Source organism: Megalobrama amblycephala, linkage group LG7, assembly GCF_018812025.1.
Source record: "Megalobrama amblycephala isolate DHTTF-2021 linkage group LG7, ASM1881202v1, whole genome shotgun sequence".
Lineage (NCBI taxonomy): Eukaryota > Metazoa > Chordata > Actinopteri > Cypriniformes > Xenocyprididae > Megalobrama > Megalobrama amblycephala.
The window spans coordinates 9,717,348-9,741,201 of NC_063050.1; the positions used below are offsets into that span (position 1 = coordinate 9,717,348).

Below are 23,854 nucleotides of genomic sequence, written 5' to 3' on the forward strand. Positions count from 1 at the left end.
TTGTAAAAAGCGTTATTTAAATAAAGGTGACTTGACTCGACTTGACTTTACTCATCTACTTAATATGAAATAATAATATTTCTGTTTGTGACTTGTGCTGCAAACTTGTTTCGGAGGATTACATAAAACAAGACTACACTTTGAAACTTTAAAATTAATAAAATTTCAATAATTGTTTAACAATTTTGTAATATTTAGTTTGTTTGCTGTGACACGGTCTTCAGTTTCCCGACTCATCTACAAAGAGAAGGTTCATCAATACTTGATTATAAGGATTTAATAGCTTGCCATTGAATGGTGATTTGTTTTTTATTTCCTTTTTAGCCCATTGCAACCAGGGCTACACAAGCCTCAAGGAAAGCTGAGGAGAGCCTGTCAGTGAACTGTTCTCATTGTTTCCAAGAGACTGATCCTCCTCTGCCTAATGCTGTGAGTATTTGATCTAGTTAAACCCAGAACTGATGTGAGCATTATGGCCCTGGTCATATTCAAACCTCTCTGTCTCTCACCCAAAATGAAAAATATATCAAAAATTTGTCATAATTTACTCCATCTAATTCCATCACAGATGAGTATGACTTTCATTGTTTATCCAAACAACTCAAGATGGTGTGTGTGTGTGTGTGTGTGTTTTGGATTTTAGAGGGATGGAATAACAATTCTATGGCAGGCCAGTTTCAGGGCATTTTCAGCATCTCATGGTCCGGTGCGGTGTCTCTCCAAGCACTTCACGGAACGTGGCACCACAGGATGAGACACGTCCTATGGAATTACATTTCTGCCACGATTCCGCACACAAGATCATATTTTGAGCGCGCAAAAGGGCATTTCGCACGTGCGTGAACTGAGTTTTGTGTAGAAATGTTCGTCTCGTAAATAAAAAAAGTATTTTGAGCAAACGAAAATCAATTTTGCATTTAAAAGAAGTTTATTTGGATGTGTGCAGATGTTTTCTTTCGCGTGTGCAACGTTTCACTTGCTTGCTCTCCTAATACCCACACTGCGTGCTCCCAATCACCAATGGCTCGCATGCTCAACATAGAGCGTTACAATGTGCCACAATTCCAGCCAATCAGAGATGACGCTGCTAAATTCTGATTGGCTGGCTTGACAACCAATCACAAGACTCCCTGCTTTACCGACAGAGGAAGAGGAAAAATACATAAGAGGCATTTGTTCAATGGCTTGAACACTATCAAAGTCCCTTTAGGACTATATAAAGTCTCTGATGCTATTTATTTTCAAATTCAAATGTCTACCACTCGTAGATTATTATTATTTTTTAATCAAAATCATATCGTATTATTTCCTACACCTCAGTTAACTGGTAAGTAACTTCTTACTGAACTGCAGTAATTAGAGGGACAGACTTTTGCCCTTTTAATTAGTTAAGTGTATAAGCAAGGTACAAAACTTGCCTCTGGATATTTAAAAATAAAACATATCAAATAAATGCAGAAATGTAATGTAGTAATTATCAAAATACGTCACACTATTTAGGATGGATAGTATGCACATTGGGATGCAGGCTTGTTCTATAAAAATAATTACAAAAATAATAAAAATAATAAATAATAATAATAATAATAATAATAATAAAATAAATAAATAAATAAATAAAAATGTAGGTAACAATGACATATGCAAATAAGGGACAAGACCCACCCATGTTTTAAGACCAATGATATTGGACCCACTCACTTTTACCGTCTCTAATTCAGCATTTGTCTAATCCCCCCCCAGTGATGCTACTCCACAAACCACCAACAGATCATAAAAAATAGCAAAAATAAAAATATTTTTTAAAACATCGCCAAGTAAAATGCTGCGTTTATAAAGAAATGTCTCTTTACGACCACAACAAACGGGACACTTTTTCAGACGCGCATTCCATCTTCGCCTCAGCGCCAGGCGCAAGTCAAACGAGCGCGGAAAAGGTAGCTTCAGTTGAACAACAGTGAACTGTGGTCAGATGAGATGTTGTCAGGCTATGTCAGTAAAGCTCCAATCAGCCGTTAGGCTATAGCCTACTGTGCTCGAAGCGTGAACTCAAGAATTGCTCGCGCAAATGCGCCGGCGCGCGCTGCATATTACTTTATTATAGCTTAACTAAAGCGCTAAAGAAACTACGGGCATGCGCCATCATTATTCTGAGGTAAATTAAGTCATGGAATTACCAAACATGCGATTAAATCTGCCTCAAAACTGTGCATGCATGTATGTATTTGTTGACATGGTTTTAAGCTATTGTTATCCAATTTGTTGGCCTTAAAATGTCTTAAAATGCATATATGTACACCAAGGAAATCAAAATTTTCTAGGGGGAGCATGCCCCCGAACCCCCCTAGCATAATACATTTTGTGACCTCGGTAAATATAAAACCCTGCGTAGGGCCCTGCTTCTTTTCTATCTAACGAAATCAAAGGTAATCGTGTATCTCTCCAGTTGTGCGCACTTTGTGACTAAACTTTGTATGCACTGTGTGATCAATGTGTGAAAATAAATGGGAGCAAAAACGCGATACCGATTGATCTATCTATATAGATCAATACCGATCTATCTATATATAAATTGGAGGGAGGACCCACACACCCAAGATGTATACTGTACTCAAAATGATCTTGCGCGCGCAGAATTGTGGCAGAAATGTAATTCCATACACGTCCGGCAGAGAGAGAGATCGCTGGTGGGCGAGGAACGAGGGAACTGGAGCGATCCGGGGAACGGGAAGCAAGCCAGGCAGGAACAGCGAGAGAACAGTCTGGGCGGCAGAAGGAGAGAGAGAAAAAAAACTAAAAGAAACTCAAACAAGCACTGGAGCCTCAAAACGGGACACAAAACACGATATAACTTTTAGTCAAGACAAGAGCATGGCTGGCCGGAGCGCAAGGTAACGAACACAAACAATCTGGCACAAGACAACGAACACGAGGGGATTAAATAGGGGAATGATTAAGGAAGTCAGTTTGATGACAGGTGAGAGCGGTGAGCAATAATGCTGAAGGAATAACAAGGGGGAGGGGAAAACGCCACAATGACAGCAGAGCACATGGCGATCTGACAAAACAAAACCATGTGTATAAAAACAACGAAACGCACAGACAAAAAGGCACGAGACATGACAGCATAGGACAGATCAGATGGAAGACATGACAGAGAAGCCTGAGCTTTGACTATTCCTTATTAAAATAAATATTTTATAAGTCTAACTATCGAGATTTTAAGTAACTAGAACTTTTTGTACACTACGTACATCATAAACCACTAAAATCGGTTGGTAAACGTAAACATTATATTTCTTTTTATCCAGAAAAACCGCAGATTGCCCGTTTACTTGCATTTGTTTACAGCGCAGTCTTGCCCTCAGCATGGCAGACGCGTTGACACAGCAACGCCTTCACGGAGAGAAGCCGAATTTATATTTTCATGGATTAATAAGATACATTCTGCTCTGTACCCTATAAAAGACTATTACAGCCAGAGAGGACTGCGACTGCAACTCATCATCATTTGAACTACTTTTGGTACCACTTCTGAAATTATTGCAATAAATAAATGATTGTGATTACTCTTCTGTTATTCTTTTATTTATAACACTATGTAGTTTTAAGAAATGGTTATGGGTAGGTTTAGGGGTAGGTTTAGATTAGTGGCTCAAAATATTGTTTTAATGATATATTGTTACTAAAATTGTCATTTTCCTACACATTTCTGTCCGTTAAGTAGCCTATTATTCTTTAACATTCTGTCTAAAATGGGTATGTTTAGGTTCGGGATTGGGTTTAGGGATCTTACATTTATCTACAAAACGATAAAATGGAAATTATACATATATCTTCATAACATGAAAGATTGATAAATATTTTACTTTTTCACTGTAAAAACGTGTGTCTCTTTTACGATTTAGTGCTATAAATACGACAATATTGTACATTTCAGCTCCTTTCTAAATGTACAAAAATGTATGTTTTGTGTCTTTGAAAGTTACGTATTAATGAGACCAGGCTGTTAAATCATGTTATTTTGGATTGCAAGTGAAGCATTTAATTAGTTTTGTATTTTTGTAGTTATTACTGTGCATATGGATATTCAGTTCAAGGTCTGTCAGGTTAGTTTCTTCTGTTCACTCCTGCTGGTTGATGTTGAAACTACAATAATCTGCTGCCAGAGAGCATCTTTCTCCATTCATGACCATTCAAAAGTAGCTGCATATTCTGATAAACCATTGCAAACCACATATAAATGACACAGATTTGTTGGGCTCCTAAAAGGAACTGCCATTGAGATAATGCTAATGGATAGCTTTATCAACATAACACAAGGCTTTTGCTTCAGTTAAACATGAGATGTCTTTGACACACACTTGTCAAACAGGAAGTGAAACTACAGCCACAGGAAGAGCTTTGAAGCTTCAGTAACTTTTGTATTTTTCAATCAGAGGTTAGCAAGGATTGTTTCTTTAAAATATTTGACTTTTCTCCATAAGTGGATTATGATTAACATGTAATAACGTTTTGAAATTGGTGTATTAGAAAAAAGGGAGGGAAATGTATACATATGATTAATATGATTGTTATTTTATAGTTATTTTCAAAATCATTTCAAACATATTATGTTTGTATTAATCCATTTATGAATGATCTATTGTAACTTTTGGTATAATGCACTCATACTCATATATCTTATTCAAAGTTCTGCTTTGACCAAATACATGTTTGAATTCTGCTCTCTCTTCTCTAAAGTGAGACATGTTCCTCTGCACAAAGTCTGGCATCCGGTTTAATATGAACTGCTGCATGAGTTTAGCATAAAGTCCAGACATGGTGAAGATACTTATTTGGCTCTCGCTGCTTCTGTAGTGTCAAAACCACAATGTTTCACTACGCTGGCAGAATATAAAACCAAGAGGCCAGAGCTGATTGTTAGAAAATATATTTTTGACATTTTTAACACACTCTGCCTGAAATGATCTTAATTTGTGTATTAATATTGGCGAAATGCATGCACTGGAGGAGCTCTTGCATCTCACTCACTCGTCTTCCTTTGATCTCCTGCAACATTAATTTACTCAGAGATATTTGGATTTGGATTTAGTAATTTAGTTGTATAAAAGGGCAACAGAAAGCACTCAAACATATTAAAGACAGATAGAAACAGAGAGAACAGGAAATGGGTTGTAGTTTGTGAATTCACTGCTTATTTCCTGGTCAAAACTGAGAGGCGTTTCACAACTAACACCACACGCAAACACAGACACACAGTCAGTAGAGAGTAGAGTTTGACTCTCAACACATGAGATGAGAAACAAATGTATTATTTTATTCTCCACTGATAGATGAGAGCAGTATTACTGGGTGTTTGAGTTTCAGAAAGTAGTTTGAGGAACTGCTGAGAGTTTCAGACTGATTTTCTGAACTGAACTGATGAAGAAATGAAGTTTCCGCTGACAGTTTGTGTGTTTCTGCTGACGGGTAAGAGATCAAGATCTCTAATACAAGTGTTTATTATCTAAAATAATGCCCTTTTATCAGTGTACGAGTAAAGCCGTGTGTGTGTGTGTGTGTGTGTGTGTGTGTGTGTGTGCAGTGATCAGGTCACTGTCTGTGGACATTACAGTGAGAGGAATGGAGGGAGGACGAGTGATTATTAAGTGTCCTTATCCAGAAGGATATAAAAACTATTTCAAATACTTCTACAAAGAACCTTACAAAAAGAGTGTCCTTATACTACAAACTGATGGAGGAAAGTCCTCAGTGTTCAAAGGCAGATTCTCACTGCAGGATGATCGTAAGACCAGATCATTTACAGTGACCGTCAGTGACCTGAAGATGGAAGATGCTGGACTGTACAGCTGTAGAGCTGGAGCTGAACACTACAAAGAAGTCAGTCTTATTGTGCTCAGAGGTGCCTGATATTCATTACACAAATGATAATAATAATGTTTTTTTCATTCATGTTTATGCTCCGTGATGTAGTTAATGATTGTGTTATTTTTCATGTGTATGGTGTGACCCTGTTTCTCAGCTCCAGAGACAACAAGATCTGTCCAGATCTCAACATCCACCATTCATCCGTATACAAACACCAGCACTGAACACACTGAACACACCGGCACTGAACACAACGACACTGAACACAGCAACACTGAACACACTGAACACACCGGCACTGAACACACTGAACACACCCGCACTGAACACACCGGCACTGAACACACCGGCACTGAACACAATGAACACACTGAACACACCGGCACTGAACACAATGAACACACCGGCACTGAACACACTGAACACACCCGCACTGAACACACTGAACACACCCGCACTGAACACACTGAACACACCCGCACTGAACACACCGGCACTGAACACAATGAACACACTGAACACACCGGCACTGAACACAATGAACACACCGGCACTGAACACACTGAACACACCCGCACTGAACACACTGAACACACCCGCACTGAACACACTGAACACACCGGCACTGAACACAATGAACACACCCGCACTGAACACAATGAACACACCGGCACTGAACACACTGAACACACCCGCACTGAACACACTGAACACACCGGCACTGAACACAATGAACACACTGAACACACCGGCACTGAACACACTGAACACACCCGCACTGAACACACTGAACACACCCGCACTGAACACACTGAACACACCGGCACTGAACACAATGAACACACCCGCACTGAACACAATGAACACACCGGCACTGAACACACTGAACACACCCGCATTGAACACACTGAACACACCGGCACTGAACACAATGAACACACTGAACACACCGGCACTGAACACAATGAACACACAAGCACTGAACACACCGGCACTGAACACACTGAACACACAAGCACTGAACACACCGGCACTGAACACACTGAACACAGCAACACTGAACACACTGAACACAGCAACACTGAACACACTGAACACACCAGCACAGGTACCTGAACTCACACACACACACTGAATACACCTGCTGATATTTACACTCACATGCATTTAGATGAAAATATATTGTTAATTTGAAGTTACTGTTATTACATATATTTATGTCAAGCAGATATACATTTTCATGTCATAACTTCAATAAATACATTAATAGTTAGTTTGATTATATTGAATATAGAGATGTCAAAGCTTCTATACAATTGTAATGCTGCAATTATGATCATGATAACATTCCTGTAATTACATGTTTCAGACTAGACAAATTGTGTCTTTCACCAACCACAAACTCTGAATTTCTTCAAATCTACAACTTCTGATAAATAAACTAAAATCGCAGCACACTCAACATTTAAATGTGGTGACATTCAACAATGCTTGATTTAAATGTAAAAACTAAATGTTTGCTTAGTCATTTTACAGCCAGTGTTTCATTTTACAGCCACTTTTTTGTTCTAGATTCTGAGACTGTTTCTGAGTAAAATCATCTCATAAGGACAGTAATACCATCATGACATGAACGCAGCATTACTTCACGTGGGGTTTTCATGCATTTAACAAATACTTTTATCCAAAGTTACCCTGTATCATTTCAGATAATAAAGCATCTTCTAAATCAGCACTGATGTCATGTGATTATCACTAATCAGTGTTATGAACAGAAAAAAAAAAACAATGTTATGTGTGTTTTTGTCTACTGTCAGGGTTTGTTATTATTATTTGTTAATATATTGCATAAGTGGCACATTCACACATCACTAGTGTTTTTCTCTCTTTCAGTGTCTCATCAAACAGAAACTGAAGCAACAAGAACAGGAAATACTACAGATGAACTCTATCAGCCAACCAATAGTAAGCTCAAACTACACTACCCATAATATAACTTTTTGATCACATAATCCCTCTTTGAAAGCAAATAGTTTTGAACATTTGTTGAGACACATTTTATCTCCTGTATAAACATAAAATGATGCACAAATCAGCTTTCATGTGATTATTTCAGTTTGACATCAACTGTAAAGAGAAGTGTTTTCTTCTGAAGAGTCGAGGTTTACCATTGCTGTTTCACTTCAATTACACAATATAACAACAGTTTTACAATACCGTTAGTACTTCCAATATTACAGTGTTCTTAATGGTACAATAATCAAAGTAATTTATATCAGTTTGAAGGTTGCTATTGTTCATTTCACCGTATAATCAGAATAAGCATTGTGGTGTTTTAGACTGTAAAACCTAACAGTTATAAGTACTAAATAAAAGTGAGTTCATTTCACTCAAATCAACTGAAGATAAACATTTAGGCCTGGTTTCACAGGCAGGGCTTAGCCTAAAATAGGATTAGGCCTTGGTTCAGACATTTAAGTAGCTTTTATAAATGTACACTAGAAAAATAAAACATTACTGGTGTGCATCTTAAGACAAAACAATGGCACTGATATATTTTAAGATCTGTTAGTAGTTACTTTAAGCTAAAGAGCTCAAACATGCATTTTAGTCTAGGACTAGCTTAAGGCTTGTCTGTGAAACCGGGGGATAATCTCTCAAGATCTCAGCAGAGGATGATTCAACAACTCCACAAACAGCATTACCAGCTTCACTTATTACTAACCAGACTGACTTTATTTCTGTCACACATCTACAGAAGATCTTATTGAGAATTAACAGAAGTTTAGATGGTGATGATTTATTGAGTTTTGTTTAATGTCACCGTGATGGAGATCAGTGTTTGTTTTAGTTGAGCTCTTGACCCTTGCACATTCGTTTTTCTTTGATTGCTGTAATTAAGTGTTTATAAAACACATTTGTTATGGCGCAAAGAGAAAATATGATCAGGTGTTGATGGTTACATATGATTTAGTGATGATTGATTTAATGTTTACAAACAGTTTGTGCACAGAAAGTTTTATCTATGTCACAGACATCAAGAATCAGCATATGAATCTTAACAATGGTTACTATTAAAAAAAAAAAAAAAAATTAATACTGCAATGCATGCTGGGTACTAGCACAGTATAACACTCAACCATGGCTCACAGCATGCATTGTGGCATGGATAAATAATACAGGTGGATCTATTTATCTATTTTCTTTTATTCTTACTATTTGCTTTTATGTTTGCTGTTTTTATTGTGACTTTAGTAGCCTTTTTTATGATGTTCAGAGGTTTATCTGAATATTTTGTTAACTGTCGCCATTGTTGAGGTTCATATGCTGATTCTTGATATCTGTGTGAGTCAGCTTGAGATTTTTTAAATCTGATTGTAACAACAAAGGATTTTACACTGTAGAATCACAGATCTGCTATAATAAATTCTAAGCTAATAATACATCACCTGTTTAATCAGAGATCTCTGGAAAAGATCAGTAAACCAAGTCACTAAATGACAACTTAGACAGAGAAAAACGAATATTATAAAGTCAAGGCTCAAGAGCCCAACTAAAGCAAACACAGATCACCATAGTGGTAACTTCAAATGAAGTTTATTCAGTAGTTATGTTAAAAGCAAGCAGCTTTATCATATCAAACATGAAAAACAGTGGGAGTAGCTCATTTCATCAGAAGCACAACTTCATTTTCTACTTTAAAGCAGCTATCCAGTGTGTTCAGTGTGTTTTCAGCAGTGGAGATCTTAAATTGATGGACTCAACAGATGAAATGAGTCAGAGTTCCATGTGAAAGAAAGCGGAGCCTCAGTGAACACCTTTAATTACGATTTCATTACGGACCAATGATAGTACTAAGGTGTTTTGCAGCTGGAGCATTTGGGAATAGTAAAATAATCGTGTAACACAGTCCGTAAACGGGAAGAAGGAGGCGGGAACCGGCGAACATTCAAACAAAGTTTTAATTCCAAAATAAACAAAGAACAAAACTAAAGTAATGCCGGCAGACCCTCGCGGACGTCTGCCGGCCACACAAACATAATAAAACATAAAACAATATCCAGGCCTGGTCCTCTCTCGTCCTTCATGGTCGTCGCTCCTCCTTTTATGCTCCCGGAGCTCCTCCGTGAGAGACTCAAGGCCGGTGCGCCTCCCAGGTGATGCTCGTTATCACTTGCGTCACCGGCCTTGCGCCGTTCCCTCACGGCTCTTGCCCACCCTGGTCGCCACAAATCGTAATACAATACACCATACAATTGAGGATTTTTTGGACAAAAAGCTGGTTGCGACAAGCCTCAAATCGGACCACACCCCCCAGATTGTCGTGGGTTGCAAATCGAGCTCAAAAATCGGCCTTAAAATCTTCAAGTGTGTGGCCAGTCTAAATTAATCACTTAATGTCTCAACTGCAATGTATATCTTCTTTTAGTGAACTCAAGTGAAATAAGTTCAGAATACTCATAACTATTGGTTTCTAAACTTATAAACTTGACTTATTGGATTTGCCTTTGTGTGTGCTAATGTGAGCTAGCAGTAACTGCACGTGCTCTAAGTTCATTAAAAGTTTGTAAAAGTTTCTATATAAAGTATTTGAATGCAGTGTAAAGTTTAATTGTATATTAAGAAATATCCTTGTTTTAGTGGACTCGATTAAAATAAGTTCAGAGTACTCATAACTATTTGTTTAAACTTAATTGAATTGAGGTAAATGAGTTAGCTTAACTTGATGGGTTTTACAGTGTATGTAATATCATGTGTTTAGCAATGCGTACAGACCTGGTTTATGTTGCTGGTGGTGTGGCTTTGGTTCTGCTGGTTCTGTGTTCGGGAACGCTCCTCATCCTGAAAATGAGAAAAAGGAAATGTGGGACAGGTGACAGTTTGTTTGTGATTATTATTATTATTATTATTATTATTATAAAGTCTTGTTTTAGTATGTAAATTTACTATTATCTGTTTTCATGCAGCTTTATTTCTGCAAAATGTGCAGCACAATACAGAGGTGGGTGTTCAGAACTTTTTCTTGTAGAAGTTCAGACATGTTAAATGATTTTTTGTTGATTAATAGAGAATATCATTTATATAAACTAGTAAATTATTGATGTATGTGTTGTTTTTCAGACTGACCACGTTTATGAAGAGATTCCAAACAGTGATGGTGCCGTGGCAACATCTTCACCCAATCAGACGCCTGCATCACACCTCAACACCCACCCAAAAGTCTCTTCTGTTTACACCATAATAACCAATCAGCAGCCTGATTCAAACCTCAGTCACACCCACTTGACCAATCAAGTGACAGATTGTTCACCAGACCCAACAGAGGACAGCAGGACTGAACGGATCTACGTGACAGCAACACATCCACAAAACATCTCGACAAACGAGGGTCCGATATATTCAGTCATCAATGATGAATAAAAAAAGACTGCCAACAACTGGTAAAATCTATATTATTTTTAAGAATCAAAAAAATTACACACTTTCCTGTACAAAACACAGTTTTTATCAGTATTTTGTATGTAAGATTACTAACAAGAAAAGTTACTAACAATTAAAAATAATAATAATAATAATAAAACAACTGAAAAATTACATGAAATTCAGTTTTCTTTGTAATTAGACCACCTCATCTACAGTTCAATAAAACTAATAACAATGTAAAATAAACAATGTGACACTTTAATATGACAATACGTTATATGAAAATGTGTTTAGATATTAAAACGTTTTTAACAACCTTTTTTTACCAGCATGATCTGATGACTGAGGAGTTTGAAATAGTAAAGTTATGGAAAATGCTTAAAATAGTGGGCAGAAAAAAGGCGGATTATATTGTATTGTAAAATTGCTTATTGTTAGATTCTGTAGGATCCAAAGAACACAAATAGGTAAGATTTATGGCATCAAACAAAATTCACAAAGGCTATAAGCATATTTGTACATTTTATTATCTTTTGACCACTAGTTGGCGACTTTTCCAATTGTCTTAGGCTCCTTGGTGCTAATGACACATATCAAATTTCGTAACCATATGCTGTTGCTTTCATACAATACAATTGAAGTGACAGAAGAACAGTTTGGTCTATCAAAAGGGTTTTAATAAATTTTTGCCAGCATGGTCTGAAGATGATCAGGGCTAATTTAGTTAAAAAATTGGACCAACTGTCTCGAATAACTGAAGAACAAGTAGGATTGTCAGAGCCGATAGCCTCGTGGGCAGCACAAATGCCTCCGGTGACTCGAGTTTGATTCCCGGCTCCAGGTCCGTTTCTGATCCCGTTCGTCTCTCTCCACCCCATGCTGTTCTGTCTGATATGTCCTATAAAGCCATACAATGGCCAAAAAACTATATCTTAAAAAGATTATATATTTTTTTTTTAATATTTAAAATAGCAGAACATTTTTTCATGAGGGAATGTAGTTTCTAGCCCATACGGGTCAGTGTTATTAGCATAAACATGAGCACAACTTTGAGCTGTTAGTGGCACTGAAGGGTCTAAGTTAGAGATTTCACATTTGGTTAATGTTCAGACCATCCGCTATCTGTGTGCCAAGTTTCACAACTTTCCTATTAAAGGTTTTATGGGCTGCCATAGACTCGAGAGCAGAAGAAGAAGAAGACTATCAATAACAATATATGCCAACACACCACAGTAGGTGCATAATCACTAATATTAGTCTTCTGTTCAGCCCGTGACTTCAGTTCAGAGAGCTGCTCTACACTGCGCCCTCTACAGGTGAAGTACAATACTACACAGGGCCTCTACATGCAACTTTGACTCTGATTATGTAGCAAATCTTCATTTAAAATTACTCTTTGTACTTTGACTGAATCTGCTGCAAACGAACTCGAGAAAAATGGACAAAAAAAAAATAAATGACTGACACTTTAAATAGACATTTCTTGTGTCTATTTGCCTCTTCATGATGACTCGCTTGTTGTATTCCTTACTTGTTACACATGCAACTGTATCACAGACAACATTTTGGTAAAACCTCTGCACATTTCCGATCATTTCTTCATTACTTTTAATCTACATCTCCCTATTTGTTCACCACCAACCCCTCTACCAGTTAGCTTCAGATGAAACCTGCGCTCCCTTTCTTCTTCTCATCTTTCCTCTGCAGTATCATCCTCCTTTCCCTCACCCACACAATTCTCATCTCTGGATGTGAATACAGCAACAGACACTTTATGTTCCACCTTAACTTCATCTCTAGACAGTATCTGTGCTCTGTCATCCAGGCCTGCATGTGCTACTCCCTCTAACCCCTGGTTATCTGATGTTCTTTGTGAACACCAGACCAAACTCGAGGCTTTTGAGTTTGGCACAATGAGCTTGCTCCTAGCACTGCTCTATCATTTCTGCTGTCTACAGCCACTCTTTGAACTGCCTCTGCATACGTCACCTTGTTCTGATCCTTCACAACCTGCACCAGTCTAGCTTGAGCAAAGCACTCACAGCCGTGAAACCCTGCTGCATGATCCCCATCACAGTTAGGGCACTCAGGAGCCTCTGCCTTACATTAAATGATCTCCACCACAATTTGCACACTTTCTTTTACCCTGACATGACCCAGCAACATGTCCAAACTTCTGACGACTGTAGCATCGCAATAATGGTTTAATGTACTCCCTCACATTATATGCCATACTCCCAAGAAACGCTCTCTGTGGCAGTATACCATCTTTAAGCGTTAACAGGACGGGCGGATCCCTGCATGGCTCCATCTCTAGGCTTAAATCTCATCAGTTACTTGCAGAACTTTTCCCTGCACTGCCACAATCTTCATGACTTGATTATTTGGTCATTTGTGTTTTTATTGTAATTATCATTAATGTGGCAGTTTTACATTTGATTCTGGATATGGATCATAAAATAAATGTATTATTTTTTGAAGCTGAAAGTCTCATGAGATTCTTTCATTCTGCAGTTTAATAAACTAATTCAATCATGTTATTCTGGATTGCAAGTGAAGCATGTATTTTATTTCATTATTACTGTAATGTGTGTCTGCAGTTATTAATGTGTATATGGATGTTCAGTTCAGGTTAGTTTCATCTGTTCACTCCTGCTGGTTGATGTTGAAACTACAATAATCTGCTGCCAGAGAGCATCTTTCTCCATTCATGACCATTCAAAAGTAGCTGCATATTCTGATGAAACGTATAAATGGCACAAAGTTTTGGGGGCTCCTAAAAGCAGCTGCTGTTGAGATGCTAATGAATATCTTTATCAATATGTTACTATAGGTTTTGCTTCAGATAAGCATGTGATGTCTTTGACACACACTTGTCAAACAGGAAGTTAAACTACAGCCACAGAAGAGCTTTTATGATTCAGCTGAACAGACAAACTACATTTCCCACAATGCAATGCTCTTCTCCCAGAGCTCAAATGATGGAGAAATTGTTATCTTAATGTTCAAGCATTTTTTCTGCATTATTTAAAGTTTCTGTTTTTCTCATGCTGAAGATTACCACAGAAAATAACCCTTACAAGCTTTTCTTATTCACCTCAATGCTTTTACATTTGTCCTTTTCAATCAAAGTTTGGCAAGGATTGATTTGTTAAAGTGTTTGACTTGATGATGCTTGACATGTAATGAACATGTTTTTGAAATTGGTGTATGAGGAAAAGGGGGGGGGGGGGGGGAGGTTATGTATGCTTATGATTATTGTTTTACAGTTATTTCCATGATTAATCCTTTCAAACATATTATTCTTGTATTAATCCATTAATGAATTATATTTTTTGTCTGTTGTATTTTTTGATATCATATACTCATATATCTTATTCAAAGTTCTGCTTTGACCAAATACATGTCTGAATTCTGCTCTCTCTTCTCTAAAGTGAGACATGTTCCTCTGCACAAAGTCTGGCATCCGGTTTAATATGAACTGCTGCATGAGTTTAGCATAAAGTCCAGACATGGTGAAGATACTTATTTGGCTCTCGCTGCTTCTGTAGTGTCAAAACCACAATGTTTCACTACACTGGCAGAATATAAAACCAAGAGGCCAGAGCTGATTCTTAGAAAATATATTTATTTTTGACATTATTAACACACTCTGCCTGATCTGATCTGAACTTTGGTGTGAATATTGGCAAAGTTCATGCATCTCACTCGCTCTTCTGCTCTTCCTTTCATCTCCTGCAACATTAATGTACTCAGAGATATTTGGTTAAGGATTTCCTTATTGTTACTTTGTTACTTATTATTAAAAGCTGATTATTACTTACAAATTGAACTAACAATTCATGATTTTATTGTTTTTCTTATGCATTTTTTTATTATTTACTCATGAATAAAATTTTTTTTTATTCATCACTTCTTTATCTGACTGAATCTCACTGCATCAGAAAAATAAAATAAAAATGTAATTTAGTAGTATAAAAAAACAACAGAAAGTACTCAAACATATTAAAGACAGATGGAAACACAGAGGACAGGAAACAGTTTGTGGTTCATTAATTCACAGCTTATTTCCTGGTCAAATCTGAGAGGCGTTTTCTATAACACCAAATGCCACGTAGAAACACAGACACACAGTCAGTGAACAGTAGAGTTTGTTTTGACCAGAGTTTAAGTGAGACGAGAAACAAATGTCTTTTTTACTCTACAGTGATAGATGAGCGCAGTATTATTGTTATTTGAGTTTCAGAAAGTATTTTGAGGAACTGCTGAGAGTCTCAGACTGATTTTCTGAATTGAACTGATGAAGAAATGAAGTTTCCACTGACAGTTTGTGTGTTTCTGCTGACGGGTAAGAGCTCAAGATCTCTAATACAAGTGTTTATTATCTGTTATTATGGCTTGTTTTATCACTGTACATGAGTAAAGCAGTGTGTGTGTGTGTGTGTGTGTGTGTGTGTGTGTGTGTGTGTGTGTGTGTGTGTGTGTGTGCAGTGATCAGTTCACTGTCTGTGGACATTACAGTGAGAGGAATGAAGGGAGAATCAGTGATTATGAAGTGCCCTTATGCTAAAGGATATGAGAAGTCTACCAAATACTTCTACAAAGGACCTTCAAAAAGTGTCCTTATAATACAATCTGATGGAACAAAGACAGTTGCGACCAGCGGCAGATTCTCACTGCAGGATGATCGTAAGAGTTCATTTACAGTGACCATCAGTGACCTGAAGATGGAAGATGCTGGACTGTACCGCTGTAGAGCTGGACATCATCACTACAAAGAAGTCAATCTGAATGTGATCAGAGGTGCCTGATATTCAATACTGAACAACAAGCTTCTTCATCATTCATGTTTATTGTTTTATGAATATATTTGTTTAATTTGAATGGTGTGATGACTCTTCCTCATTTCTCAGGTCCACAGAGACCGAGACCTGTCCAGATCTCAACATCCACCATTCATCAGTATACAAACACCAGCACTGAACACAACGACACTGAACACAGCAGCACAGGTACCTGAACTCACTCACACACACCTGCTGACATCTACACTCACATGCATTTAGGTGAAAATATCATTACTGTGAAGTTACTGTTTATATATATGTAACATTTGCCTAAAAGTATGAAAAGTATATTTGGCTAAAAGGAAACCCGACTACACCACCTATAGGTTTTCAACACCCATGAAAATAAAATAAAAATACCCCAAAAAGAATTAAACCAAATGTGGCTGCAATAATAGGCTGCTGGTTGAATTGGATTAAAAGGCAGAGATGTGACTTTGAAACAATTCAGATTTATTTCACAAAAAATAATCTTCCACTAAAAAAAGGGTCATGGCATGAGAAATCAAAATTTCCTTGGTCTTTTGGCACATAAGAGGTCTTTGAATCATTATTAAATCCTGCAAGTTCCATAACTTAAAATATCCTCATCATCAATAGAAAACAATTATATAATCAAGCTGTAAAAAAGCTTCGTTTAGAATAGAGGTGTCATGTGACATCACAGGGTCACAATCATTTGCATACGACTGCCTCTGAAACAAGACAACAACACCTACTTTTACATCATCACATCATTGTCCCCGCCCACTAATGTTCAGTCGATGAGCAGCAAGTGGATCTAAAGTGAGCCTGTTACAATGAGATTTTATAATAACAAGATTGAGATGCCAAGCAGACATTGTGTTGTTCCTGGCTGTGGAAAAACATCATCTTTGCATAAACTGCCAAAGGATCCCGATGACATAGAAAATGGATTCAGATTATTTTTAACGAACATCCTAGTCAAGTTCGTATTGTACATTTTACCAGTGCCTGTTTTGAGAGCAAGTCGCAATACGAGACTGGCTTTGCCCAAAAACGTTTGCTCAAAAATCAGGAATCAACTGTTCTGGAATCAGCAAGGACCCCACATACTGTAATGCATTTCGTTTTTTAAACCAGTAATGATAAATTCATAATGAATAATCCTAGTATTTTTACTTCAAAGAACACTCTTTTTATAATGGCTGAAGCTGTTTATCTGGAAACTTGTCAAAACTCCAGTTATAGTGACTCTCTTACACTACATAATGAATATCTTACTGTGTTTAAATCAACTGTGCATTGTTAGTTATGGTGAAAGCATTTCGTGAGAGTGCAGAAATCGTGTTGCAATGACAAGTTGCAATGCACTGCATTCACAAGATTAACAGACTGTCATCTACTCAGTGCTCATCACTGCAACCTTCCATTTGATAGGAACAGATTTAATGCAATAAACACTTTTCACGATTTGTTAATCTCGACAGCTGTAAAAATGTGATAAAAGTATTCGAAAGGATTCCGCATGTAATACTTATTTCAATTGCAAAGATGTCAGCCAATCACAGCAGTGGGCGTTTACGCCGAAGTCTCACAGCAGACACGCCCCTCAAACAGCGTCCAAATCAGAAGGCTAATGTCAGGTTAGAAAATAGCCATTTATTTCTAAATTATGACAATTGTTTGATGTAAAAATCACATTAACATTATAAGTGCACTTTAGGAAACACAATAATAATAAAAAAATCCATTACATTACCCCTTTAACATACCAAAAAATAAACCAAAACAACAACAAAAGAAAAAAAAAAAAAAAAAACTCTGGTCTTTATAAATTCAAAATAAACTAAATCACAATTAATAATATTTAAAATCTTCCCCACAGGAATCGGGTCTCAATTAGGACCCAGGTGGTAATGCCTGATCAAAAGTTATCATCACAATGTCTTGAGTAATTACAATCTATTTAATTACTGTATATTGTTTATTACATTAAGTGCACAAACAACATGCTTGAAATATAAAATGAATGCTAATGTATTGCATAATAAAACAAACTGGAAACGCAACCATACCTAAAAATGTATTTTTTATAAGGATAGGTATTGTTGTGACATACTATGTTCTGTAAGAGTAATTTAATATTAATTTCACACAATAATAACAATAATAATAATAATACTATAATACATTTTTAATCAATTAATTGTCATGCTAAGTACACATAAACATCATTAATTGAAATGTGTAATTGGGAACTAATTTGGAAGCAAAAACATACCAAATATTAGCTACGCTAAGCTAATCAGGTAGGTGTATGCTATGCTAACTAAAAAACATAAAGTGCATCCCAATTTGAGAATTGAGTGCATCCCAATTTGAGAAATTAATTGAAAATTACAAAAAGAAAAAGTACACTTTAAATAAAAAAATAAAAAATGATGCACTAAATTAATGGAAAAAAACTAATTTTGCATCATTAATACAAAATGTGGTAAGAGCATGAATAAAGTTCATAACGACAACGCTACATTTAGACACTTAAACCTAATTGAGCCGCACAGGTGTGTGTGCCAGTGGGTATGTCACCCCATATCAGACGTACACAAACATTAAGATGGAAAAACTAATTCAAATGAACCAAGAACCGAAATAAATATTAGTGACACTCAACCTGTCACATTCACATAACTTTTCAGAACTCGTCATAACTACAGTCAAAGCAATCAGTCTGATTATACTGAATACAGAGATATCAGTGCTTCTATACACCATGTTAACAATGCAGTTCCCATTATTACACTTCCAGATAGTTCTGACAAGACAATTCATGTCTTACACAAACTTGCACCAAAAATCATCATGACATGAGTGTTACAGTAGCATTACTTCACATAAGTTTTTCATGCATTTGACAAACACTTTTATCTGAAGTGACACTGTCGGTTCAGATAATAAAGCATCTTCTAAATGAGCACTAATGTCATGTGATTATCAGTAATCAGTGTTATGAACAGAAAACAACCTTCATTCATATGCAGCAACAGCACAGGACAAACAATGTTATATGTGTTTTTGTTATTATTTGGTATTATATCATCACATGAGCGACTCATTCACACGTCACTGGTGTTTTTCTCTGTCAGTGTCTCATCAAACAGAAACTGAAACAAGAACAACAACAGGAAATACTACAGATGAAGTCCTTCAGCCAACCACTAGTAAGCTCAAACTACACTACCCATAATGCAACACACATCACATGATCACTCTTTGAAAGGAAATTGGTTTGAACATTTGTGGAGACATGATGTTTAAACATAAATTGATACACAGATCAGCTTTCATGTGGTTAATTCAGTTTGACATCAACCGTAAAGAGAAGTGTCGAGAGTCGAGGTTTACCATTGCAGTTTCACTTCCGTTACACAAGATTTCCAATATTACAATATTATTAATGGTACAATAATCAAAGTAATTTATATCAGGTCTAATTTTGTTATTGTTCATTTAACAGTATAATCATAATCAGTAGTGTGTTGTTTATGTAATATCATGTCCTGTTCAAACCTGGCTTCTGTTGCTGGCGGTCTGGGTTCGGTTCTGCTGGTTCTGATTCTGTGTTCTGGAACGTTCCTCATCCTGAAAAAGAGGAAAAGGAAATGTGGGACAGGTAATGCTTTATTTTTGTTTTTAAAGTCCTGTTTTTAGTGTTTGAATTGATTTGGCTTGGTCTTTTTTTCTGTATCCATGCTCCATTCAGATTTATTTCAGCAAAATGTGCAGCACAATACAGAGGTGAGTGTTCAAATCTTTACCTGTAGATCAGAAATATATGTTAAATGATTGTTTATTGATGAACAGAGAGTATTACTAGTAAGTAACTAGTAAATTATTAATATATGTGTTGTTTTTCAGACTGACCGCATGTATGAAGAGATTCCCGACAGTGATGTCGCCGTGGTAACATCTTCACCCAATCAGACACCTGCATCTTCACCCAATCAGACACCTGCATCACACCTCAACAACCTCCCAGAAGTCTCTGCTGTTTATGCCACAGTAACCAATCAGCAGCCTGATTCAAACCCCGGTCACACCCACTCGACCAATCAGGTGACAGATCCAGACTGTGATTATTATGCCAATATAATGTCACCTGACCCAACACAGGACAGCAAGACAGATTTGATCTACGTGACAGCAACACATCCACAAAACATCTCAACAAACAAGGGTCCGATATATTCAGTGATCAACCATAAATTAAAAAGACTGCCAACACCTGGTAAAATCTAAATATATTCAATGAATCAACATTTTTTGACATACTTTTAGGTACAAATCATTTTTTCAGTGTCCTGTATGTAATATTACTAACAAGAAAAGTTACATTTAAAAAATAAAAAAAACCCTGAAAAATTACATGAAATTCAGTGTTCTTTCTAATTAGACCCTTTCATGAACAGTTAAAAAAAATGTAAAAAGTTGCTACAAGCTGTGAAAAATCAGCAGCTAAGCCAGCATGTCAGTGAGCATCTGAGCATGGCCATGATATAAAATATGAAGTGTAAGTGTAATATGCAGTAAAGTTGTCAATATATTGCATCAAACAAACACTATGCAACTCTTTTATATCAAATTTGACAATGAGTTATGAAAAACAGTTTGAGATATTAAAATGTTTATAACAAGTTTTTACCAGCATGATCTGATGATGATCTGTGTGAAATTGTGTTAGCAGGAGTTCAAAATCGTGAAGTTTTGCGCAGAAAAAAAGCTGATTGTCTGTATATTGTATAGTAAAATTGCTTATTGTTAAAATCTGTAGGACCAAAAAATGTATAGCATCAAACAAGGCCAAAAGCATATTTGCACATTTTGTTATCTTTTGACCACTAGTTGGTGACAATCCCAATCTTCTTAGGCTCCTTGGTGCTAATGACACATATCAAATTTCGTAACAATGTTGCTTTCATAAAACACAGTATATTTCTAAAAAATTCTAAATGGTCGTCATGAAAAGTGGGTATCATTCGACTCTATATACCACGCCGAATGTAAAGAGTCTTATGAGTTTCAGTCAATTCAATATAGGCATACATGTAAATTTTTCATTATTTGGCAAAACTTGGTGGCAATGTGCCCAAACTCCTCATGTTCCCTCAGGGTATGATGGCTAATAAGTGTACCAAGTTTTGTATTAATATGCCAAAGTTAATTATTTTTTGCCAGCATGGTCTGAAGATAATCTGGGCTAATTTAGATCAAAAATAGACCAACAGTCTCAAACTATTTAAGAACAAGTAGGATTGTCAGAGCCGATAGCTGAGATATAGCGCAAATGCCTCCGGCGACTCGAGTTTGATTCCCGGCTCAAGGTCCATGCTGTTCTGTCTGATCTGTACTGTCCTATCCTATCCAATAAAGCCATAAAATGGTTAAAACTATAACTTAGAAATAGAAGGTTTTTCGGAAAATTCAAAATAGCAGAAAATTTTTCATGTCAGAATTTTGTTTCTAGCCCTTAAACATGAGCACAACTTTGAGCTGTTAGTTTGAGTTGCATATTTCACTTATGATTAATGTTAAGACCAAAATTCACAACTCTCCTATGAATGGTATTATGGGCTGCCATAGACTCGAGAGCAGAAGAAGAAGACTGTCAATAACAATATATGCCAACACACCATACAGTAGGTGCATAATCACTAATATTAGTCTTCTGTTCAGCCTGTGAGTTCAGTTCAGAGAGCTGCTCTACACTGCGCCCTCTACAGGTGAAGTACAATACTACACAGGGCCTCTGCCTGCAACTTTGACTCTGATTATGTAGCAAATCTTCATTTAAAATTACTCTTTGTACTTTGACCGAATCTGCTGTAAACAAACTCAAGAAAAATGGACCAAAAACTATTGAATGTGAACTTAAATGAAACTGAGGCCAGCCTAAAAAGGCTGTAAAGGCTGTAAAGGCGAGTGTTCATTGTTAAACAGAAACTGATCTGAGAACAGATGATGAAAGTGTGCTATGAAGTTCTGCTATGTCTTTTACTGATGACTATTCAGAGATTTTGTTGAAAGTTAAACATGACAAATTGATATCTAATTATTTGTAAATGATATCTAGTAATTGACTAATTAGTCATTAAAGGGGACATATTATGCAAAATTCACTTTCACATATAAATATGTGTCAGCAGTGTGTGCACACAAGCACCCTAGAATGGTAAAAATCCACTCACTCCTGATTTTTTATTCCCCATGAATCATAATAAGTGTCTCAGAACAAGCCGTTTGCAGATTTTACTTTTTGTGACGTCACAAAATGCTTAGGCCCCGCCCACGACTGCTGACAGCCTCTGCTCTATTAGCATAGACCCCGCCCTGAATGAGCTGTACACTGTTTATCTCCTCAGCAGTGTTCAAGTAAGACATGTATTCTTATTACAGCAACTAAACTAAATTCAGTCACTTATGTTCAGTATATAATAATCTATGTTGTGAATAAAAAAATATAGGCTACAACTTCTGTTCATATTCACATGATGTAAGTTTTGCGTGTGTGCATGTGGAGCTTCGTTTATGTGTTCATGTTCTTACTGCATGATCAGCTCATTCACACGTCACTGGTGTTTTTCTGGTCAGTGACTCATCAAACAGAAACTGAAACAAGAACAAGAACAGGAAATACTACAGATGAAGTCCTTCAGCCAAACACTAGTAAGCTCAAACTACACTACCCATGATGCAACTCACATCACATGATCACTCTTTGAAAGGAAATAGTTCTGAACATTTGTGGAGACACGTTTTATCTCTTGTATAAACATAAAATGATGCATATAATCTTTCATGTGGTTATTTCAGTTTGACATCAACCGTAAAGAGAAGTGTTTTCTTCTGAAGAGTCGAGGTTTACCATTGCAGTTTCACTTCCGTTACACAAGATAACAACTAGAGATATTTGTAATGTTATAATATCATGTGTTTAGCCATGCGTTCAGACCTGGCTTCTGTTGCTGGCGGTCTGGGTTCGGTTCTGCTGGTTCTGACTCTGTGTTCTGGAACAATCCTCATCCTGAAAAAGAGGAAAAGGAAATGTGGGACAGGTAATGCTTTACTTTTGAGTTTAAATTCCTGTTTTTAATGTTTGAACTGATTTGATTTGGTCTTTTTTCTCTATTTATGCTCCATTCAGCTTTAGTTCAGCAAAATGTGCAGCACAATACAGAGGTGGGTGTTCAAATCTTTACCTGTAGATCAGAAATACAAATTATTGTTTATTAATGAACAGAGAGTATTATCTGTATAAACTAGTAAATTATTGATATATGTGTTGTTTTTCTGACTGACTGCATTTATGAAGTGAATCCAAACGGTGACATCACTGTGACAGCGTCTTCATCCAATCAGACGCCTGCATCACACCTCAACAACTATGCAAAAATGTCTGTTTATGCTATAGTAACCAATTAGCAGCCTGATTCAAACCCACTCAAGCAATCAGGTGACAGATTCAGACTGTGATTATTATAGTCATATGAAATGACACAGGATGTAATAAGTACAGTTAAAGCAAATAAAAAGTTGCATCCCCTTCTTTTTTAGCCTCTTTAGCTCTGATTCTGGCATGTCTCAGAGTGAGGGTTGCCAGATCTAAGAAACAAAACTAACTCAATGACCCTGATCCAAACATCAGAGTAGAGGTCCGATAAGATTTCCTGCGGCACGGGATTACATTTTGA

General features: G+C 36.7%; 2 protein-coding genes across 3 annotated transcripts; both read left to right on the forward strand.

Annotated features, from left to right (window-relative positions):
* The first annotated feature begins 659 nt into the window (after positions 1-659).
* On the forward strand, positions 660-23,444 carry LOC125271291 (CMRF35-like molecule 1). Of its 2 annotated transcripts, XM_048195372.1 has the most exons (6): positions 663-5,472; positions 15,787-16,098; positions 16,209-16,307; positions 19,253-19,327; positions 23,114-23,218; positions 23,308-23,444. In XM_048195372.1, exons 1-6 carry the CDS (start codon positions 5,433-5,435, stop codon positions 23,394-23,396), a joined length of 720 nt encoding a protein of 239 aa, XP_048051329.1. In that variant the 5' UTR covers positions 663-5,432; the 3' UTR covers positions 23,397-23,444. The 2 variants fall into 2 exon arrangements, 1 of the variants encoding a protein (XP_048051329.1); XR_007185545.1 differs by lacking the exons at positions 15,787-16,098; positions 16,209-16,307; positions 19,253-19,327; positions 23,114-23,218; positions 23,308-23,444 and adding an exon at positions 5,588-6,203 and having other exon boundaries at positions 660-5,472.
* Positions 6,889-13,661, forward strand: LOC125271296. The gene is made up of 4 exons (XM_048195381.1): positions 6,889-7,836; positions 10,634-10,744; positions 10,839-10,873; positions 10,993-13,661. The coding sequence occupies exons 1-4, from the start codon at positions 7,665-7,667 to the stop codon at positions 11,290-11,292; spliced, it is 618 nt and encodes a 205-aa protein (XP_048051338.1). The 5' UTR covers positions 6,889-7,664; the 3' UTR covers positions 11,293-13,661.
* Positions 23,445-23,854: the final 410 nt, after the last annotated feature.

Excerpts from the sequence above, each read along its gene's own strand:
- LOC125271291 (XM_048195372.1), top strand. The coding sequence starts at position 5,433 with ATGAAGTTTCCGCTGACAGTTTGTGTGTTTCTGCTGACGG. Across the intron at positions 5,473-15,786 it reads TTGTGTGTTTCTGCTGACGG|TGATCAGTTCACTGTCTGTG; the intron begins GTAAGAGATCAA and ends GTGTGTGTGCAG. Across the intron at positions 16,099-16,208 it reads CAATCTGAATGTGATCAGAG|GTCCACAGAGACCGAGACCT; the intron begins GTGCCTGATATT and ends CTCATTTCTCAG.
- LOC125271296 (XM_048195381.1), top strand. The coding sequence starts at position 7,665 with ATGTGTGTTTTTGTCTACTGTCAGGGTTTGTTATTATTATTTGTTAAT. Across the intron at positions 10,745-10,838 it reads AAAAAGGAAATGTGGGACAG|CTTTATTTCTGCAAAATGTG; the intron begins GTGACAGTTTGT and ends GTTTTCATGCAG. Across the intron at positions 10,874-10,992 it reads ATGTGCAGCACAATACAGAG|ACTGACCACGTTTATGAAGA; the intron begins GTGGGTGTTCAG and ends GTTGTTTTTCAG.